This window comes from Mastigoproctus giganteus, chromosome 10, assembly GCF_048544385.1.
Source record: "Mastigoproctus giganteus isolate SK-2022 chromosome 10, ASM4854438v1, whole genome shotgun sequence".
NCBI lineage: Eukaryota > Metazoa > Arthropoda > Arachnida > Uropygi > Thelyphonidae > Mastigoproctus > Mastigoproctus giganteus.
The window spans coordinates 71,742,545-71,757,815 of NC_143584.1; the positions used below are offsets into that span (position 1 = coordinate 71,742,545).

At 38.0% G+C, this 15,271-nt stretch overlaps 1 protein-coding gene across 2 annotated transcripts in view; it reads right to left on the minus strand.

Annotated features, from left to right (window-relative positions):
* The window catches only part of LOC150079077 (DDB1- and CUL4-associated factor 11), a 446,028-nt gene that overhangs the window by 187,009 nt on the left and 243,748 nt on the right, over nt 1-15,271 (minus strand). For both annotated transcript variants that reach the window (XM_090383756.1, XM_090383757.1), the window contains one exon: nt 4,563-4,686. In XM_090383756.1, coding sequence (XP_090239882.1) covers nt 4,563-4,686 — 124 coding nt within the window. The remainder of the gene's footprint in view (nt 1-4,562; nt 4,687-15,271) is intronic.

A 15,271-nucleotide genomic window follows, 5' to 3' on the forward strand; every position in this document is an offset into this window, starting at 1 on the left:
GATAAATCAGAAATTGGAAATTATAGTCCAATTAGCTTGTTATCCCACATCTACAAGTTGTTCACAAGGGTCATTACTAACAGATTAGAAAGAATACTTGATGAGAATCAACCGAAAGAGCAAGCTGGCTTTAGGACAGGATTCTCAACTATGGATCGCCTTCACATAATATCACAGCTAGTGGAGAAAGCAAATGAATATAAAACACCATTATGCCTGGCATTTGTGGATTATGAAAAGGCATTTGACTCCATACAGCATAAGGCAATGTTTCGGGCACTGGAAAGACAAGGCATTGATACCTCATATATTATGATTTTGAAGAAAATATATGAGTGCTACCTCCTTTATTAGACTAGACAAAGATAGTAGTAAATTTAAAATTGAGAAAGGAGTTCCACAAGGAGACACAATATCTCCGAAGCTGTTTACTGCTGCCCTTGAGGAAGCTTTCAGAAGATTAGACTGGTCGCAGAAAGGAGTCAATGTGAACGGAGAGTACCTAAACCATTTATGATTTGCAGATGACATTGTGGTCATAAGCCACAATCCCAAAGAATTAGAGGAAAATCTTAATCAGCTAGTAAGGATTTTGGACTAAAGATGAATATGGCTAAAACAAAAGTAATGATGAACAAGTATGCCACAGAAAGGGAAATAATGATTGAAGGAGCAGTAATTGAAAAGGTGGAGTCATACTTATCTGGGACAAGTTATTAGCTGTAATAATGATAAATGGCTGGAAGTCAAGAGAAGAATAAATTTTGGATGGATAGCATTCAGGAAATATAGTTGCATACTGAAGAGCAATATCCCAGTTTGTCTGAAACGTAAAATAATGAACCAATGTATACTCCCCACTATGACTTATGGAAATGAAACTTGGGCACTCACCAAAAGAATGGAAGAGAAGCTGAGAACTACACAGCGAAGAATGGAATGAATCATATTGGAAATCAGACTGTTAGATAAGAAGAGAAACACATCGATTAGGCAACAAACTCAAGTAAAGGACATTCTTATCAAAACTAAAGAAAAATGGTCTTGGGCAGGACACATAGCTCGAAGACATGATGACAGATGGACTAAGAATATAACAGAATGGTATCCAAGAGAAGCTAGAAGAAAACCTGGAAGACAAAGGTGGAGATGGATAGATGAAATTCACGAGTTTGTGGGTAGTAAATGGATGGCCAGTGCTCAAAACAGAAGGAACTGGAAAGTTGCTGGAGAATCCTTCATCCTGCAGTGGATTGAAAATGGCTGATGATGATGAAGACAGGATTGAGTTTTAGAAGGATTGAAATCAACTAAGTTGTCTTTGCTCCCCTGGAGATCGTATTTAAGGAATTAATAGAAGATATTCGAGAAGTTGAAGCTGATTAAGAATGGCAAGGTTTCTCAAAATGGAAAGAGAATGCAATGTGCTATCATCGGCAAAACTATGGATAGGATTTCTGTTCAATGGAAGAAGGTCATTAATATATATAAGAGGAAAAGAGTGATGTAAAGAACTGAACCGTGGAGGACACCAGGATTAGTGGAGAAGTCAGAAAGAGCCATCTAACATCACCTCAGTGAGCGGTCAGAGAGAAAACTGGATAACCAATTACAAAAAAAAAAAAAAACAGTTGGCAAACCATAAGATGGAAGCTTGTTTAGAAGACCTTTGTGCCAAACACGATTGAAAGTCTTAGAGATATCAAGAGCAACTGCTTGTGTTTCACCGAACTTTTCCATTGAATTTGTCCATAAATGAGTAACATAAGCCAGAATATCACCAGTGGATCGACACTGAAGGAATCCAGTCTGGTGATTGTTGATCAGATGGAAGGTTTCTAGGTAGTTTAAGAGTTGGCAGTTAATTGATTTCTCCATTACTTTAGAAAGAGTAGAAGTAATTGCAATGGGACGATAATTAGATGGGAGGGATTTGTCACCCTTTTTAGGAACTGACTGGATATGAGCAAATTTCCATGCAGAAGGAAAAACGCCTTTGGAATAAGAAAGTGAAAAAAGGTGGCAGAGAACAGGAGTTAGTTCAGGAGCACAGGTTTTGAGAACAAGTGGAGAAATACCATCAGGACCTGGAGCTTTCTTAGCATTAAGATTCGTCAAAATCCTACTGACATCCTTTTGATGGAAGACCACAGGAGGCATTGAATGGAGTGTGTTGGGAATGGTGGGAGGTGTTGTACCAAGATCATCAATACAGAGTTGGAAGGAAAATTGGATGCTAGCAGGTCAGCTTTATCTTTGGCTGAAGAGAGAACAGAACCATCTAGCTTTGACAGAGATGGACAAAAGTTGCAGCCAATAGCTTTGGCAAGAGACCAGAATGCTCGTCTACAATTAGGGCAAGAAGCAAGTTTTGTACACTTAGACTGTTCAAAATCTAGTTTGGACTGATTAATAACTGCTTTACAATTGTTGTGAGCTTTGGCGCAGGCAGAAAATGAAATAAGCCAATTATGATATATGCAACATTCTTCTCTTGAGCAGCCTTATCACATTTATTGGAAAACAAATGCTTATAAAAAAGACGTGATCTTAAAGTGGAGTGTGGGATAAAGGACACCATTCCTGCAAGAATAATAATTTCACTGACACGATCTGAGCAAACGTTGACATCAGAAGTTTTGAAACAGTAATCCGACCAAGGAAAAGAAATCTTGCAGGTCTTCCCATTTTGCATTCTTGTAATGCCAAACAACACGAGGTTGGGAATAACCATGAGATAAAGGCTCCACTGGAGAAGAGACAATCACCGAGTTATGATCTCAGGAGCCTAAAGGACCATTCACTTCAACTGTGTACTTAGTAGGGTTGTTTGTAAGAAAAAGATCATGTATGGTTAGGATTGTCTGGTATTCTGGTAGGTAAATAAACAATCTGTGTAATTGTGTAGTAATTGCAAAAGCCTCAGCATCTTGACCAGCTGGGTCGGTGTGACTATAAAACGGAAGCCAGCTGCAGTTGTTAACATTAAAATCAACAAGGAGAATTACCTCATTGTTACGTAAGTTGGAGTGGAGAAAGCCAAGGTACAAAGAGTTCCAAGTCATTAGTGGAGTTGGGAGAACAGTAGAGACAACAGATGGATTTGATAGAAAGACGTAGAGAGATTTTAAGCCAGAGATGATCAAAGAGAAGAGATTCCAAATTACCAAGTCTCTGCCAGGGGATATTGGAACGGACATATGCACAAGTACCATCTTTAAGGAAAAAGGAATCATACAGCAAATAATTTGGGCAACTGTGATGAGCAGTGGTTGAATCAACCGATAACTGAGATTCTGTCAGAAAAAGTACATGGGGATTGGCAGATGAAGTGGAAATGAACATCTTTGAGATTAGAACAGAGACCACGTATATTTGTGAAATGAAAAAGGAGCTTTAGATCTTTTCGTAGATAAGTTTGCTCTATTAGTGTGACAATTCATGGTGTATTCGATAATAAGAAAAAGTGGGGGCGCATGCTGTATGAAGTAATGAAATTTTTGGATATGGCATACAAATGGTAAGAATATACCCAGATCCTTGATATAATGGAGCCTCAACAATGGCCCCCGCATCATACTACTCTGACTCCGTCCAGTCACTATCTGGCAGAGCAGAGGTAGCAAGATTATTCACTAGCTGATCTGGAAGCCTCCTAGAGAGTTATGAATAGGTTCAGTCCGGTGTACTAACTAATGGCCAACTTGCGAACACCGTTTTAGAGCTGTACCCTCTAAATGTAAGGAAGTTTGGATCTTGCCATGGTGTTCATCTTAACCTCAGAAGACATCAGTCATACTTCATGATGGAAAAGATGGGGAGGGGTTAACCGGAACTTAGCTCTGGAGACTAAACATGGGTTCCACCACTTCAAGCCTTCAAATAAGCAAAGTGGTGGTGGTGGTATTGCACCAGTTGATGAGGGTTATCGAGGGTTACAGAGGGTCAGCATTCCTCCATGTGGTGTGGGCACTACACCTCAACCCCTGCTTACGTTGGTTCGCACCTAGGTGGTCACCCACAGTGTGCTTGCACATGGGGGTTATACTCAGGATTACTGACAGTCCCACCATTGTGATGGTCCAAGTAGAGGATCTGGCTGTCACTGACCATCTGGATTTTGTCAAAATTGAGTCCACGTGACTTGAATGAACCCGAATATCAGTTCCATCAGCGTTTTAGACTCCCAGGTAGCAAGTACAGCTTGTCTTGCCTATCTGAGAAAATGTCTGCGACAACCTCAAGGACCCAGGTTGACAATTGCATGAACATAACCCCCAATAACAGAATACGTGTAAAACAATGAAATCAAGTAAAAAGTAAATTAAATTCCAAAAATTTGTACCTTTCTTTCTGTTGATAAATGCTTTATATGCAATGTGTGTAACAATGCTTTATATGTTATATGAAATAATATTACGGAGCATTTATTGATTCTGTTTTTAATTAATAAACCTTCCCATATTCAATTTAACTTAATCAGCAGTGTTTATTTTGTTAGTTTAATTATAATTAATCTGAAAATACGTATATAAATAATTCGTTTATAGAAAAATTCTTACCCTCCTAATATTTCTCTACCATCCTGAGAAAACCTTAGTGAAAAAATACAAAATCTTCTGTCTTCTGGACAAAGTGGCAGTGCTTCATGCAGCTCTTGATCTCCATGTACATTGCAAATATGAACTGCAAAGGGATAAAGTAAAACTACATTTAAAGATAAAGCATTCACACAATGTGTTGCCTTCTTGTTATACTTCAAGTACGTAATGGTTCCCCATTGAAACCTATTGTTACTCAAAAGACAGTTTCAAATTTGGCCTCAATTTGTTGTAAAGTATTTCACAATATGAGAGTTATAAGGCATAATAGTTAGAATAGCAGAACTTCTCAAATGGTGAAGTGTTACTTAAAGTATAAAAGGAAGGCAACTTGTGAAGAATTTCATAATATCAGAAGTCATAATAATGATTCCTAACGTACAAGCTTCAGAGTGTCTTGAAAATCCAACTACATAGAAATTTATGCAATTACACTAACAATGTCACCGCTTGAATTTTTCATAGTTCACGACTTTCTGCCCTAAAATGTTATTAGTCAGCTAGTTTATTTAAAAATTTTACTTCCCATAGTGAGTTTATCTCCCACTTAGTCCAGTCAATTAGAGGAAAATTGAAATCACCCATAAGACACTCATACGTGCTTGCTCATTCCATCTGCATGTAGACTCTCATCATACTCTACACAATTTTCTGGTTTGTAGATTATACCACTCTCATTATACCTTTGCTTCCAACTAACTCAAACTACACACATTCTATCCTGGCTGGTATAACTTCTTAATCTGTGAAAGCTCCTGTCATGTTGACAAGATCTTCTCTATCCTTAGGGAAAGCAAAGGCATAGGCTTTTGCTGTGCTGGCCAAAAAATAAATTAAAATTTCATATTTCTTAGTCTTAAATGCATCTACATTACTATAAATGCAGTTAAGACTAAATATTCTTCTACAGTATACTAACCTGATTTTCTTGGCATTAGCTTTCCACTTTGAAACATTGCTACTCCAGAACAACTTACCCATATCAACTGTTACAGCAACAAACAAAGCCTCTTGAGGAGAGAGAGAGAGAGAGAGAGAGAGAGATAGAGTGTGTGTGTGTGTGTGTGTGCAAGCATTACTTTGACCCATATCATCAGATAAACATGTATCTATAATATCCTTGTTCCCCCCCCCTCCCCCAGTTAGCAGTTTCCTGAAGGCATCCTCAATGATAATAGCAAAAATTGCTGCACAACATTTGTTCAAGTGAATTCTGTCTCTGCAAAATCGGTTCCTTTTACCTGCAAGTGCAGACCATGCTGATAAAAATTTTCCCCCAACGAGAGTTGCAGAGTCCCTGAAACACTGATTTAATCTATAAGGCTTTCAGCAGCTAATCCCTCGTATCTAGATCAACTGCAGATACACACATCCTTACTTAACAGTGGAATTTTTTTAAGCATAGTTCTATATTTATCAGGTTGTTTGTTTAATATCATTCAATTCCACATGAACAATAATAATAATGCTCTCTTTAGATTAAAATCTGACAATCCGTGGTGAAATCATAACTTTTTTCTCCAGTAAACACACCCTGATATATGTGGTACCCACATATATCAATTAAAAAAGAAAAAAACCATTTCCCTGACGAGGGTAGCCTGTGCAGACGTAGCTTATTGCCGCTCCTGGAACAGAGAACTTTTTTCTGATTTATTTTCTGTTTTATTAGTTTAAATTGGCATATTAACTTATTTTCTCGAGTAGCTTTATATTCCTAGTTATGATACTTAGTTTAAAGTTTAACTTAGAGATTTCATAGGTATTACCTAGTATCAGTAAGGGTATCAAATCCACGTGTTACAAGTTGCAGCTCTGTTGAACGAGAGGTTTTTTTTTTAACCATATTTAGCTGATTTATTAACCAATTGTTACATCAAATTATTTTCTGTAAGTAGCTAGTCAGGATCCTTAGTTTATTCTGAATTGAGACAGCAAGATTTGGAAGTTAATCGATACTTAATTGTCCGTAGATTTACCGTTCGTAAATTGCCGCCATTGTTACTAGATACAAAATATCTCGAACTAGATAGCATAAGCTTAGTATAGTATAGTACATAATATAATATTGTCAATTAATCAGTAAATCTATTAATCTTGTTGAACTTCATTGTCAATTAAATTGTACTTTAACTATATACATATAACGACTGGGGTTACGTAACATAAATAATTAGCAAAAATAAATAATTAATACTTAACTTGATACGGAAGTTATATAAAGGGATTTTGTAGATAACACTCGAAACTGAAACATAAATACAGTGTTATAACTGTGTTGGAATACAAGTTTAGGGTTTTAATTTTGTACAGAAATTGAAATTTTATTGAAATTAAATCGAAATCATGACTCAGACCAGAGCAGCAAAGCAAAAGGTTCAAGCTAATGGGAGTGCTGTGGCTCAGGGGAGAACTGAGGGGGACAGTTGCCCTCTGAATCACAGCTCACAGCCTTTTAAAATGCACTATTTGCTTGATGTTTGTGGAGCAGTCAGGTATGGGCCATGATACTGCCATGGGGGATGTCTTTGTATGTGCGTGATGCAAGGAGTGAAAAGAAATCAGGCGACAACTCAGCATTGTTATGGGGATATATGACAGCTTGAAGGACAGGGTGGATGCCCTCGAAGGATTAAAAGTGAGGGTGCCCCATCAATCTCTCAGCTGCCCACACCAATGCCAGAGCTTGCACTTGGGCATCACGCAACACAGCGGCAACCCCCAAGGCAGAATGCGCTGGTCCCAAAGGAACTAGTAGTTGTTGGTGACTCTATTGTCAGGGAAACATGCTTTGTAAAAAGGATAGGTGGAACAGGACCAGGGTATGTCTGCCAGGGGCAAAGGTTGATGACGTTGTAGAGCAGATATCATCTTTTAAGGGCACAAAAGGTGATATAGTTATACACGTTGGCACTAATGATATTAACAATAGGAGACAGGCGGAATTACTTAACAAGTACAGGTCACTGTTGAAAAAAAGCCGTGAATTAGGGTTGAATTTGAAAGTGTCTGCAATTCTGCCTAGACACGATAGGAGGGAGTATATGATGAGAGCCCTGTCGATCAATTCGGCCCTGGAAAGATTGTGCAAGGCTCAAGGGGTAGAATTTTTTTCAGCCTGATCAGTACTTGTTAACAGGAGAGACTGCTTCTACAGGGATGGGATACACTTAAATAGAAAGGGTGCAAGAATGTTTGCAGTTGCTATCGAGGCAGTGTTAGGTGAGTCGGAAAACTGCTAGATTGGGGGGATACAAGGACTAATAGATTAATAGTAGCCACTGGCACGGGTGAAAGTGATTCTTGCACTGCTTCTATTGGAATGAGCAGCAGCTTGGAAAATAAGATGCAGGATATTTCAGAGACTGCTGGGTGTCATTGGGGTACAAGTAAACACACGGGTTGTGTTAGGGTAGCTAAGAAAAAGAACAGGTGCATGTATACTTGCGTGTACACCAATGCTAGGCGTTTGGTAAATAAATTTGATGAATTTGAGGTATTGCTCAAAGCATCAAAGGTGGATATTGTTGGGATATCAGAGAAGTGGTGTCACACAGATATAAGTAATGCAGAACTGGAATTTGGGGAGTACAACATCTACAGAAAGGATAGACAGGATAGGAAGGGAGGAGGGGTTATGCTATTAGTTAAGAAACACATAAAATCAAAGGAAGTGAAGCCAGTCGACATTGCTGGACAGTGCAGTGTTGAGTCAGTTTGGTCTGACATAAGCATTGGGAGATCAAAATTGAAAGTAGGAGTGTGCTATAGGCCTAATGACTCTGATGAGTATAATAAGAAACTGTACACAGAAATAGTGTGCCAGTAAATCAGAGAGTCTTATAATGGGGGATTTTAATTTCCCAGATATTGACTGGAATTTGTGGGTTGGTCACTAACACACTAGCAAGGCTTTTGTGGATTTAATGGATGATTGTTTTCTAAATCAGCATGTTCGGGAGGCAACTAGAGGGAGCAATACTCTTGATTTGATTATCAGTAGTGATTCTTCATGCATTAAGAATCTGCAGATACAGGAACCACTAGGTGGCAGTGATCACAGTGTGTTGAAGTGGGATTTACTCAAGGAGGTAACTACCATCAGGGGTAAAGGGAAGGGTTATTGCTTTCGTAAAGGCCACTACGGTGGTCTGAGATAGTATTTAAATTCTATACAGTGGGACCATCTGATGATGTTACCAACAGCAAACTCAAAATGGGAAGCATTCAAAGAACTTATCTTGGAAGCTACTACGCTTTACATACCACTAAGAAATATTGTTCAAGGTTCAGACCTAAATGGATGTCAGATGAACTAATGAGACATGGCAGAGAAGAAAAATGCATGGGATACATATAAATTAACATGTGACACAGAAGCCTATGATAGATATAAGTTGATCTGTAACCAAGTTACAAAGGAGGTTAGGCAGGCAAAGGCAGATTACGAGAAATCTTTGGTAAGGGATACAAAGAAAAACAGCAAGGAGTTCTTTACTTATGTAAACTCTAGAAGGAAGGGGATGAATCATATTGGTCCACTTGATATCAATGGTTCAACTGTTCATGATCCTGCTCAGGTAGCTAACAAACTAAATCAATATTTTGCATCTACATTCACACATGAGGAGTTATTCAGGAAGGGGAATGCCATAGATGAAGTAAACACTGGCAGTTAGCTAGATGATCTTGTAATAATTGAGAGTAAAGTGAAGGAGAAATTGTTGAAGATAAATACAAGAAAGGCACCTGGGGTGGATGGGATCTATCCAGTTAAATTAAAACAGGCAGCAAAGGAAGTACGCAATCCGATAGCCATAATTATGAGAGCTTTCTTGTACTCAGGGGTGGTACCCACAGACTGGAGATGTGCAAATGTAACCCCAATTCACAAAGGAGGATCAAAGGCTGACACAAGTAATTATAGACCTGTGAGTTTAACTTCTGTTCCAGGAAAATTAATGGAAGCACTGCAGGATCATCTTGACAAGAATTCAGTTATAGCTCAGACACAGCATGCTTTTGTTAAGGGAAGGTCTTGCCTGACCAATTTGATTGGATACTATGATGTAGTCACAAAAGAATTGGATGCAGGGAATAACTTTGATATTATATATTTGGATCTTAGAAAGGCTTTTGATACTGTTGCACATGGAAGACTGCTGCACAGATTGGAGCAGTGTGACATTGGTGGCACATTGTTGCTATGGATAAAAGGATGGTTGAGTGGCAGAAGACAGAGAGTGGTAATCGATGGACACTGCTCATCATGGACTAATGTTATTAGTGGATTCCCTCAGGGTTCAGTGTTGGGTCCATTGTTGTTTTCTGTATTTATAAATAATATTGATGATGGTATATCAAGCTTAATGTCCAAATTTGCAGACGATACAAAGGTTGGCAGTGTTAAGGACGCTACTGATGCTATGCTGCTGCAACAGGATGTGGAAAGGTTGAACAGATGGGCTGAGAGGTGGCAAATGAAGCTTAACATTGACAAATGTAAAGTACTACATATGGGAAACAGCAACCCCAGAGCAACGTATCAACTCTGTGGTACTACACTGACAGTGGTAGGGAATGAAAAGGACCTGGGGGTAATTGTGCAGGCAGATATGAAGTTCTCTGATCAGTGGAGACGGGCCGCAAGAGTAGCTCATGGTGTCTTATCAATGATATACAGGAATATTTCTAGCAGGGATAGGGAGGCAATTATTCCCTTGTATAAGGCAATGGTCAGGCCGCACCTTGAGTACTGTATACAGGTCTGGAGGCCTCATTTCAAGAAGGATGTAGAGCTGCTGGAACGAGTACAGAGAAGGGCAACAGGTTAGTGAATGGAACGAAGGGTTGCTCTTACGAAGAAAGGCTTAAGTTTTGCAAATTACAGTGTCTGGAGACTAGGCACCGGCGAGGTGATCTGATAGAGGTGTACAAAGCCTTGAATGGTTTGAGCATGCTCAATGCTGATGGGATACTGCCTCTTGCTCAGAATAATCACCTGAGAGGGCATAAATTCAAACTGATTAAAGACAGATGTAGAATAGATGTGTGGAAATTTGCCTTTAGCCAGCGGGTAGTTGTTTGGTGGAACAGACTTCTATCCCTTGTTATGGAAGTTGACAACCTAAATAAATTTAAGGCTCAGCTGGACAGGTATTTTGAACGAATGGAGGGGTGATATGGGAGTGGTGTTTTTTTTTTTTTTTTGGCTGATGCTGCATAAGCTTGCTTTCTTGCATCATATGCCTCTGCTAATGCTAATATTTGGTAACCATGGAAACACAACACGCTCTTCTTTCATACTTCAAAAAATTTATGTTCCATGATGATGGATGATAGAGCTGTGCAGTATGGTTATAAATAACGCGGAAGCATACATGTTAGGTGTTTTGCATCAGTAAACTTTAGAAGTGCAAGCACAGGCGATGGTGAGTGTAACCTTTTTTTTTTCTTTTATTCCTTGGTGCATCGGGTTCTGTGGCCATAATGCACCTCCCAAAGTGTTTGCTTTTGCGCTGATCCAAGCCTGAGGCAGGATTCGAACCCACGACCTTTAGGTTGCCAGGCAGGCACTTTACCCACCCGGCTAGCCCGGTCAGCAAGTGTAACCTTAAACTTAATCATCTTATGATTAAGTGTAATCATAAGATGTTTAAGTCGTCAGTGTGATGCTTTTTATCGCAAACGGAAGAATGAAAGTGATGAGGAAAAGGAAAAATTATAAGGATCCATGCTGACATTCATAAAGTTGAACGAGGGTAACCCTAAAGTATCATAGCAGTCGTTTTAGAATTCATTTCAGACAGTAAGGACGAAATGGAAGGTGAAAAATCAAATGACAAGTTTGAAGTTCGTTTGAAATTGTGCCAAGAAATATCAGTGCCAGAATCAAGCTGTGGTGAGGATAATTTAGAAAATAATAATTGTGTTGAATTGACGGCTGAATATGATATAGGGGTTCCTTTTAGCTGACCACCAATTATTAATAATCGGTTATTAGAACTCATAATTCAGAAGGGACCTGTAACGCCTCAAAATATGAAATTTCCTAATGGAAGATTATTTTCTGCGTCACGATATATGAGACTTTTACCTAACAGTGAAAATGTTCAAAGAACTTGGTTAATCTATTCTGCAAAATCGAATAGTGTATTTTGCTTTTGTTATAAAACAAATTAACAGATAGTGAGGGGTTTTCAGATTGGCGACATTTAGTCACTCATTTATCATGGCATGAAACAAGCATAGAACATACACAAAATTGAAAAAAGTGGTATGAACTAAAAACATGCCTTGACAACAATTGTACAATTGACAAAGAACAACAACGGTACTTTGAATCTGAAAAAAGATGATGTCAAGCCATTATTGAAAGAATCATTGCAATTGTCCAGTGTTTAGCAGGGCAGTTTTTATCTTTCAGAGGTAAAAATGATAAATTTTATGAAAAAAATTACAGAAATTTTTTAAAGACTGCAGAAATGTTGGCGAAATTTGACCCCATTATTTGACAGCATGTCATTAACATAACACAATCTCAACCTGCTAAATGTCGTATACCTCATTACTTAGGCCATGCTTTTCAAAATGAAATCCTATCTGCTTTAGCAAGTGGTATAAAGCCGACCGGGCTAGCCGGGTGGGTAAAGTGCCTACCTGGCAACCCAAAGGTCACGGGTTAAAATACCGCCTCGGGCTTGGATATTACGATGGTGCCGTACTCTCCGGTTGGACCTCACGGCCACGGTTTTCCATGGATACTGGATGTCCAGTATTAGACACTACAGGGTAAGGGTTTTGTAATTATCTAATTCATAATCTGTGAAACTCTTAACAGATTATGAATTAGATATTCAAGATATGCTTGGACAAGGGTATGATAATGGGAAAGATATGCGTGGTAAGCATAGTGGCTTGCAGAAAAAAAATTAGGAATATAAATCCTAGAGCCTTTTTTTGTACCTTGTGCATCTCATTCATTGAATTTAGTTGTAAATGCAAAAATTTTAGCTGCAGTGGGTTGTAAATGATGCTGACAAAGTAACATATGAAACAGTTAATTTTTTTAACATTGTTCAAGAATTGTACACGTTTTTTCTGCCTCCCTTACAGATGGGATATACTAAATCGTAATATCACTAGATTAACACTGAAATCTGTAAGCGATACAAGATGGAAGAGTTGAATAAAAGCAGTGCGACCTGTCAGATTGCAATTAAGTGAAGTCTTGAAAAGTTTAAATGACATAATAGATGATAATTCCAGAGACATGAAAACAAAACATGCAGTTCAATGTTTGTTAGATCAGGTTGCATCTTTCAAGTTCATTTGCTCAGTCGTTATATCAGCATGAATTGTTGAGGAGGCTTCAATCCTGCAGTGGGTTGATAATGGCTACACTTTACTTTACTTTACTTTTTATATGGAATGATATTCTGTCAAAAAGTGATGTAAGTAAAATGTTGCAGTGCCCTCAATCCAACATAAATGAATCTCTTAATGTTTTGAATGAGCTTGTTAAATTTTTAAGTGCACTAGATCTAATGAGGCATTTAATAAATATATTATGGATGCAAAAATTTTAGCTGCAGAAGTAAATGTAGTGGCAGAATTTCCAGTTGTAAGAAGTAGAAAAGTTTGCCATTTTGATTGTGAAACTCACGATGAACAAATCATAAATTCAAAAGATTGTTTAGAATACAGTTTTATCTAACAATTGTTGATACAGCCTTAAATTCCATTCAGGAAAAGTTTGAAAATCTAAATGAATGTAATAATGTATTTAAATTTTTTTGTGAATTTGGAGAAATGACTAAAGAGGAAATTAAAAACTCTTGTTTTGATTTATGTTTCCCTTCAAATTAATAAAGGAAGCACACGTATTTAGGATATTGATGGTCTTCAGCTCTTCAATGAGCTGATAACATATAGAATTTTGAATTGCAGACCCATTAAAAAAATTTGATATATATTACAAAAAATAACTTGATGTCATCATTTCCTAATCTGTTTATAGCTTTGAGAATTTTTCTGACATTACCAGTTAGTGTAGCATCAAGTGAAAGGAGTTTTTCGAAACTCAAACTTATAAAAACATATTTAAGAACGTCAATGACTCAAGAAAGGTTTAATGATCCAGGCCTGTTATCTATAGAAAAGGAATTGTGTGAAAGTTTAGAATTATCAGATGTTATTGATGAATTGGCAAATAAGAAAGCAAGAGTGCAGTTCTCACTTTATGGGTACATTTTGTTACTTCTGTTTTGTATATCTTGTACATTTTTGGTTTGAATAAAATTAAAATAAATATATCAAATATTTTTATGGATTTTTTTACCCCTGTCAACTATATGGAACTGTCATAAAAACATACTAGTAGGCTCTCATGGGTTGGGTTAGGTTAAGTTATGATTCTACTCGCGATCCGCATTGATAGGGGCGGCCAAATATCTCAGCACGCAGGCGGCTAACAGCCCAAAACCGGCCCTGACTGGAGAGTATCATACAGAAGTGTTCTACCTATTATGTTGTGGTAAACTTCTCTTATTATTTTACAAATAATCTCTACAGTATTTTATAAAAAATTATTATTGACTTTTCTGAAGTATTTCTGCTAATTTAAGTTTTTCTGGTAACATCAGTAGCTTAATTTTAATTTGTGAATAAAGTGAATAAAGTTTAGGTAACTGTTTAATTCCTGTAACACTCTGCTAATTTAAATTCTAGAATATTTTGAAATTTTAAATTCTGTAATATTTCTTAAGTTCAGATCTTGCCTAAATAACTACAAGATCCACTTTGAATACTTCATTCAAGGATATCATGACTGAGATGGAAATGGCTGTAGGCATTTCATGATTATATAGCCTGTAGGTTGGACTAATAACACTGGTAAATTCTTTTTTGCTTCCTGGTAAAATTCAGTATGATTCTTTTAGATTTGACATTGCTGAATTCAAATATGGCAACCATATCGTAGTAACACCCATCAGTTTTAAGGGAGAAGGGATTAAAGTCAAAAACTAAGTTTCTAACAAAAAAGATTTCGAATAGTGACAAATGGGCCTGGAGTACTGGGGTCCATAGTTTAACAGATATTTATTTAAAGTATACCCAGTAAAATAAAATAAAATAAAATATTTCCAGAAGCTTTCGGAACTCGTGTCCCTTTCTCAACTGACAGAATTTTTAAATACATTACAAGCAAACTGTGGCACGTTACTCATTCGTCATTGTTGTAGCACGGACGTGTGCTGCCTTGCGCCAGTGATCATCCATCAATAAAACGGTTGTCTCCAGGATTGGATGTATACGCATGCCTTTCTGGCGATTTAATGCCTTAGGGTTGTTCATTATGTTTAGTGACTCTAGCCATAGGCGGTGGCGAAAGTGTCGCGCGTGGTCCACTATCTCAAAGTCGCGCTTGGGGTCAAGATCGTGGTTGGTAGCCCAAAAATGTTCTGCAAGCGCGGACTGGTCAGTTTCGGCAAGCCGGATTGCTCTGTCGTGTTCCGTGAGGCGATCCTGGAGACGTCTCGATGTCTCACCTACGTAGCAACTGTTACAGGCCCTACAGGTGATACGGTACACTACATTGCTGCGTAAGACAGGTGTGACAGGGGTCTTCACACTGGAGACAAGTGAACGTAGGTTCCTACCTGGTAATT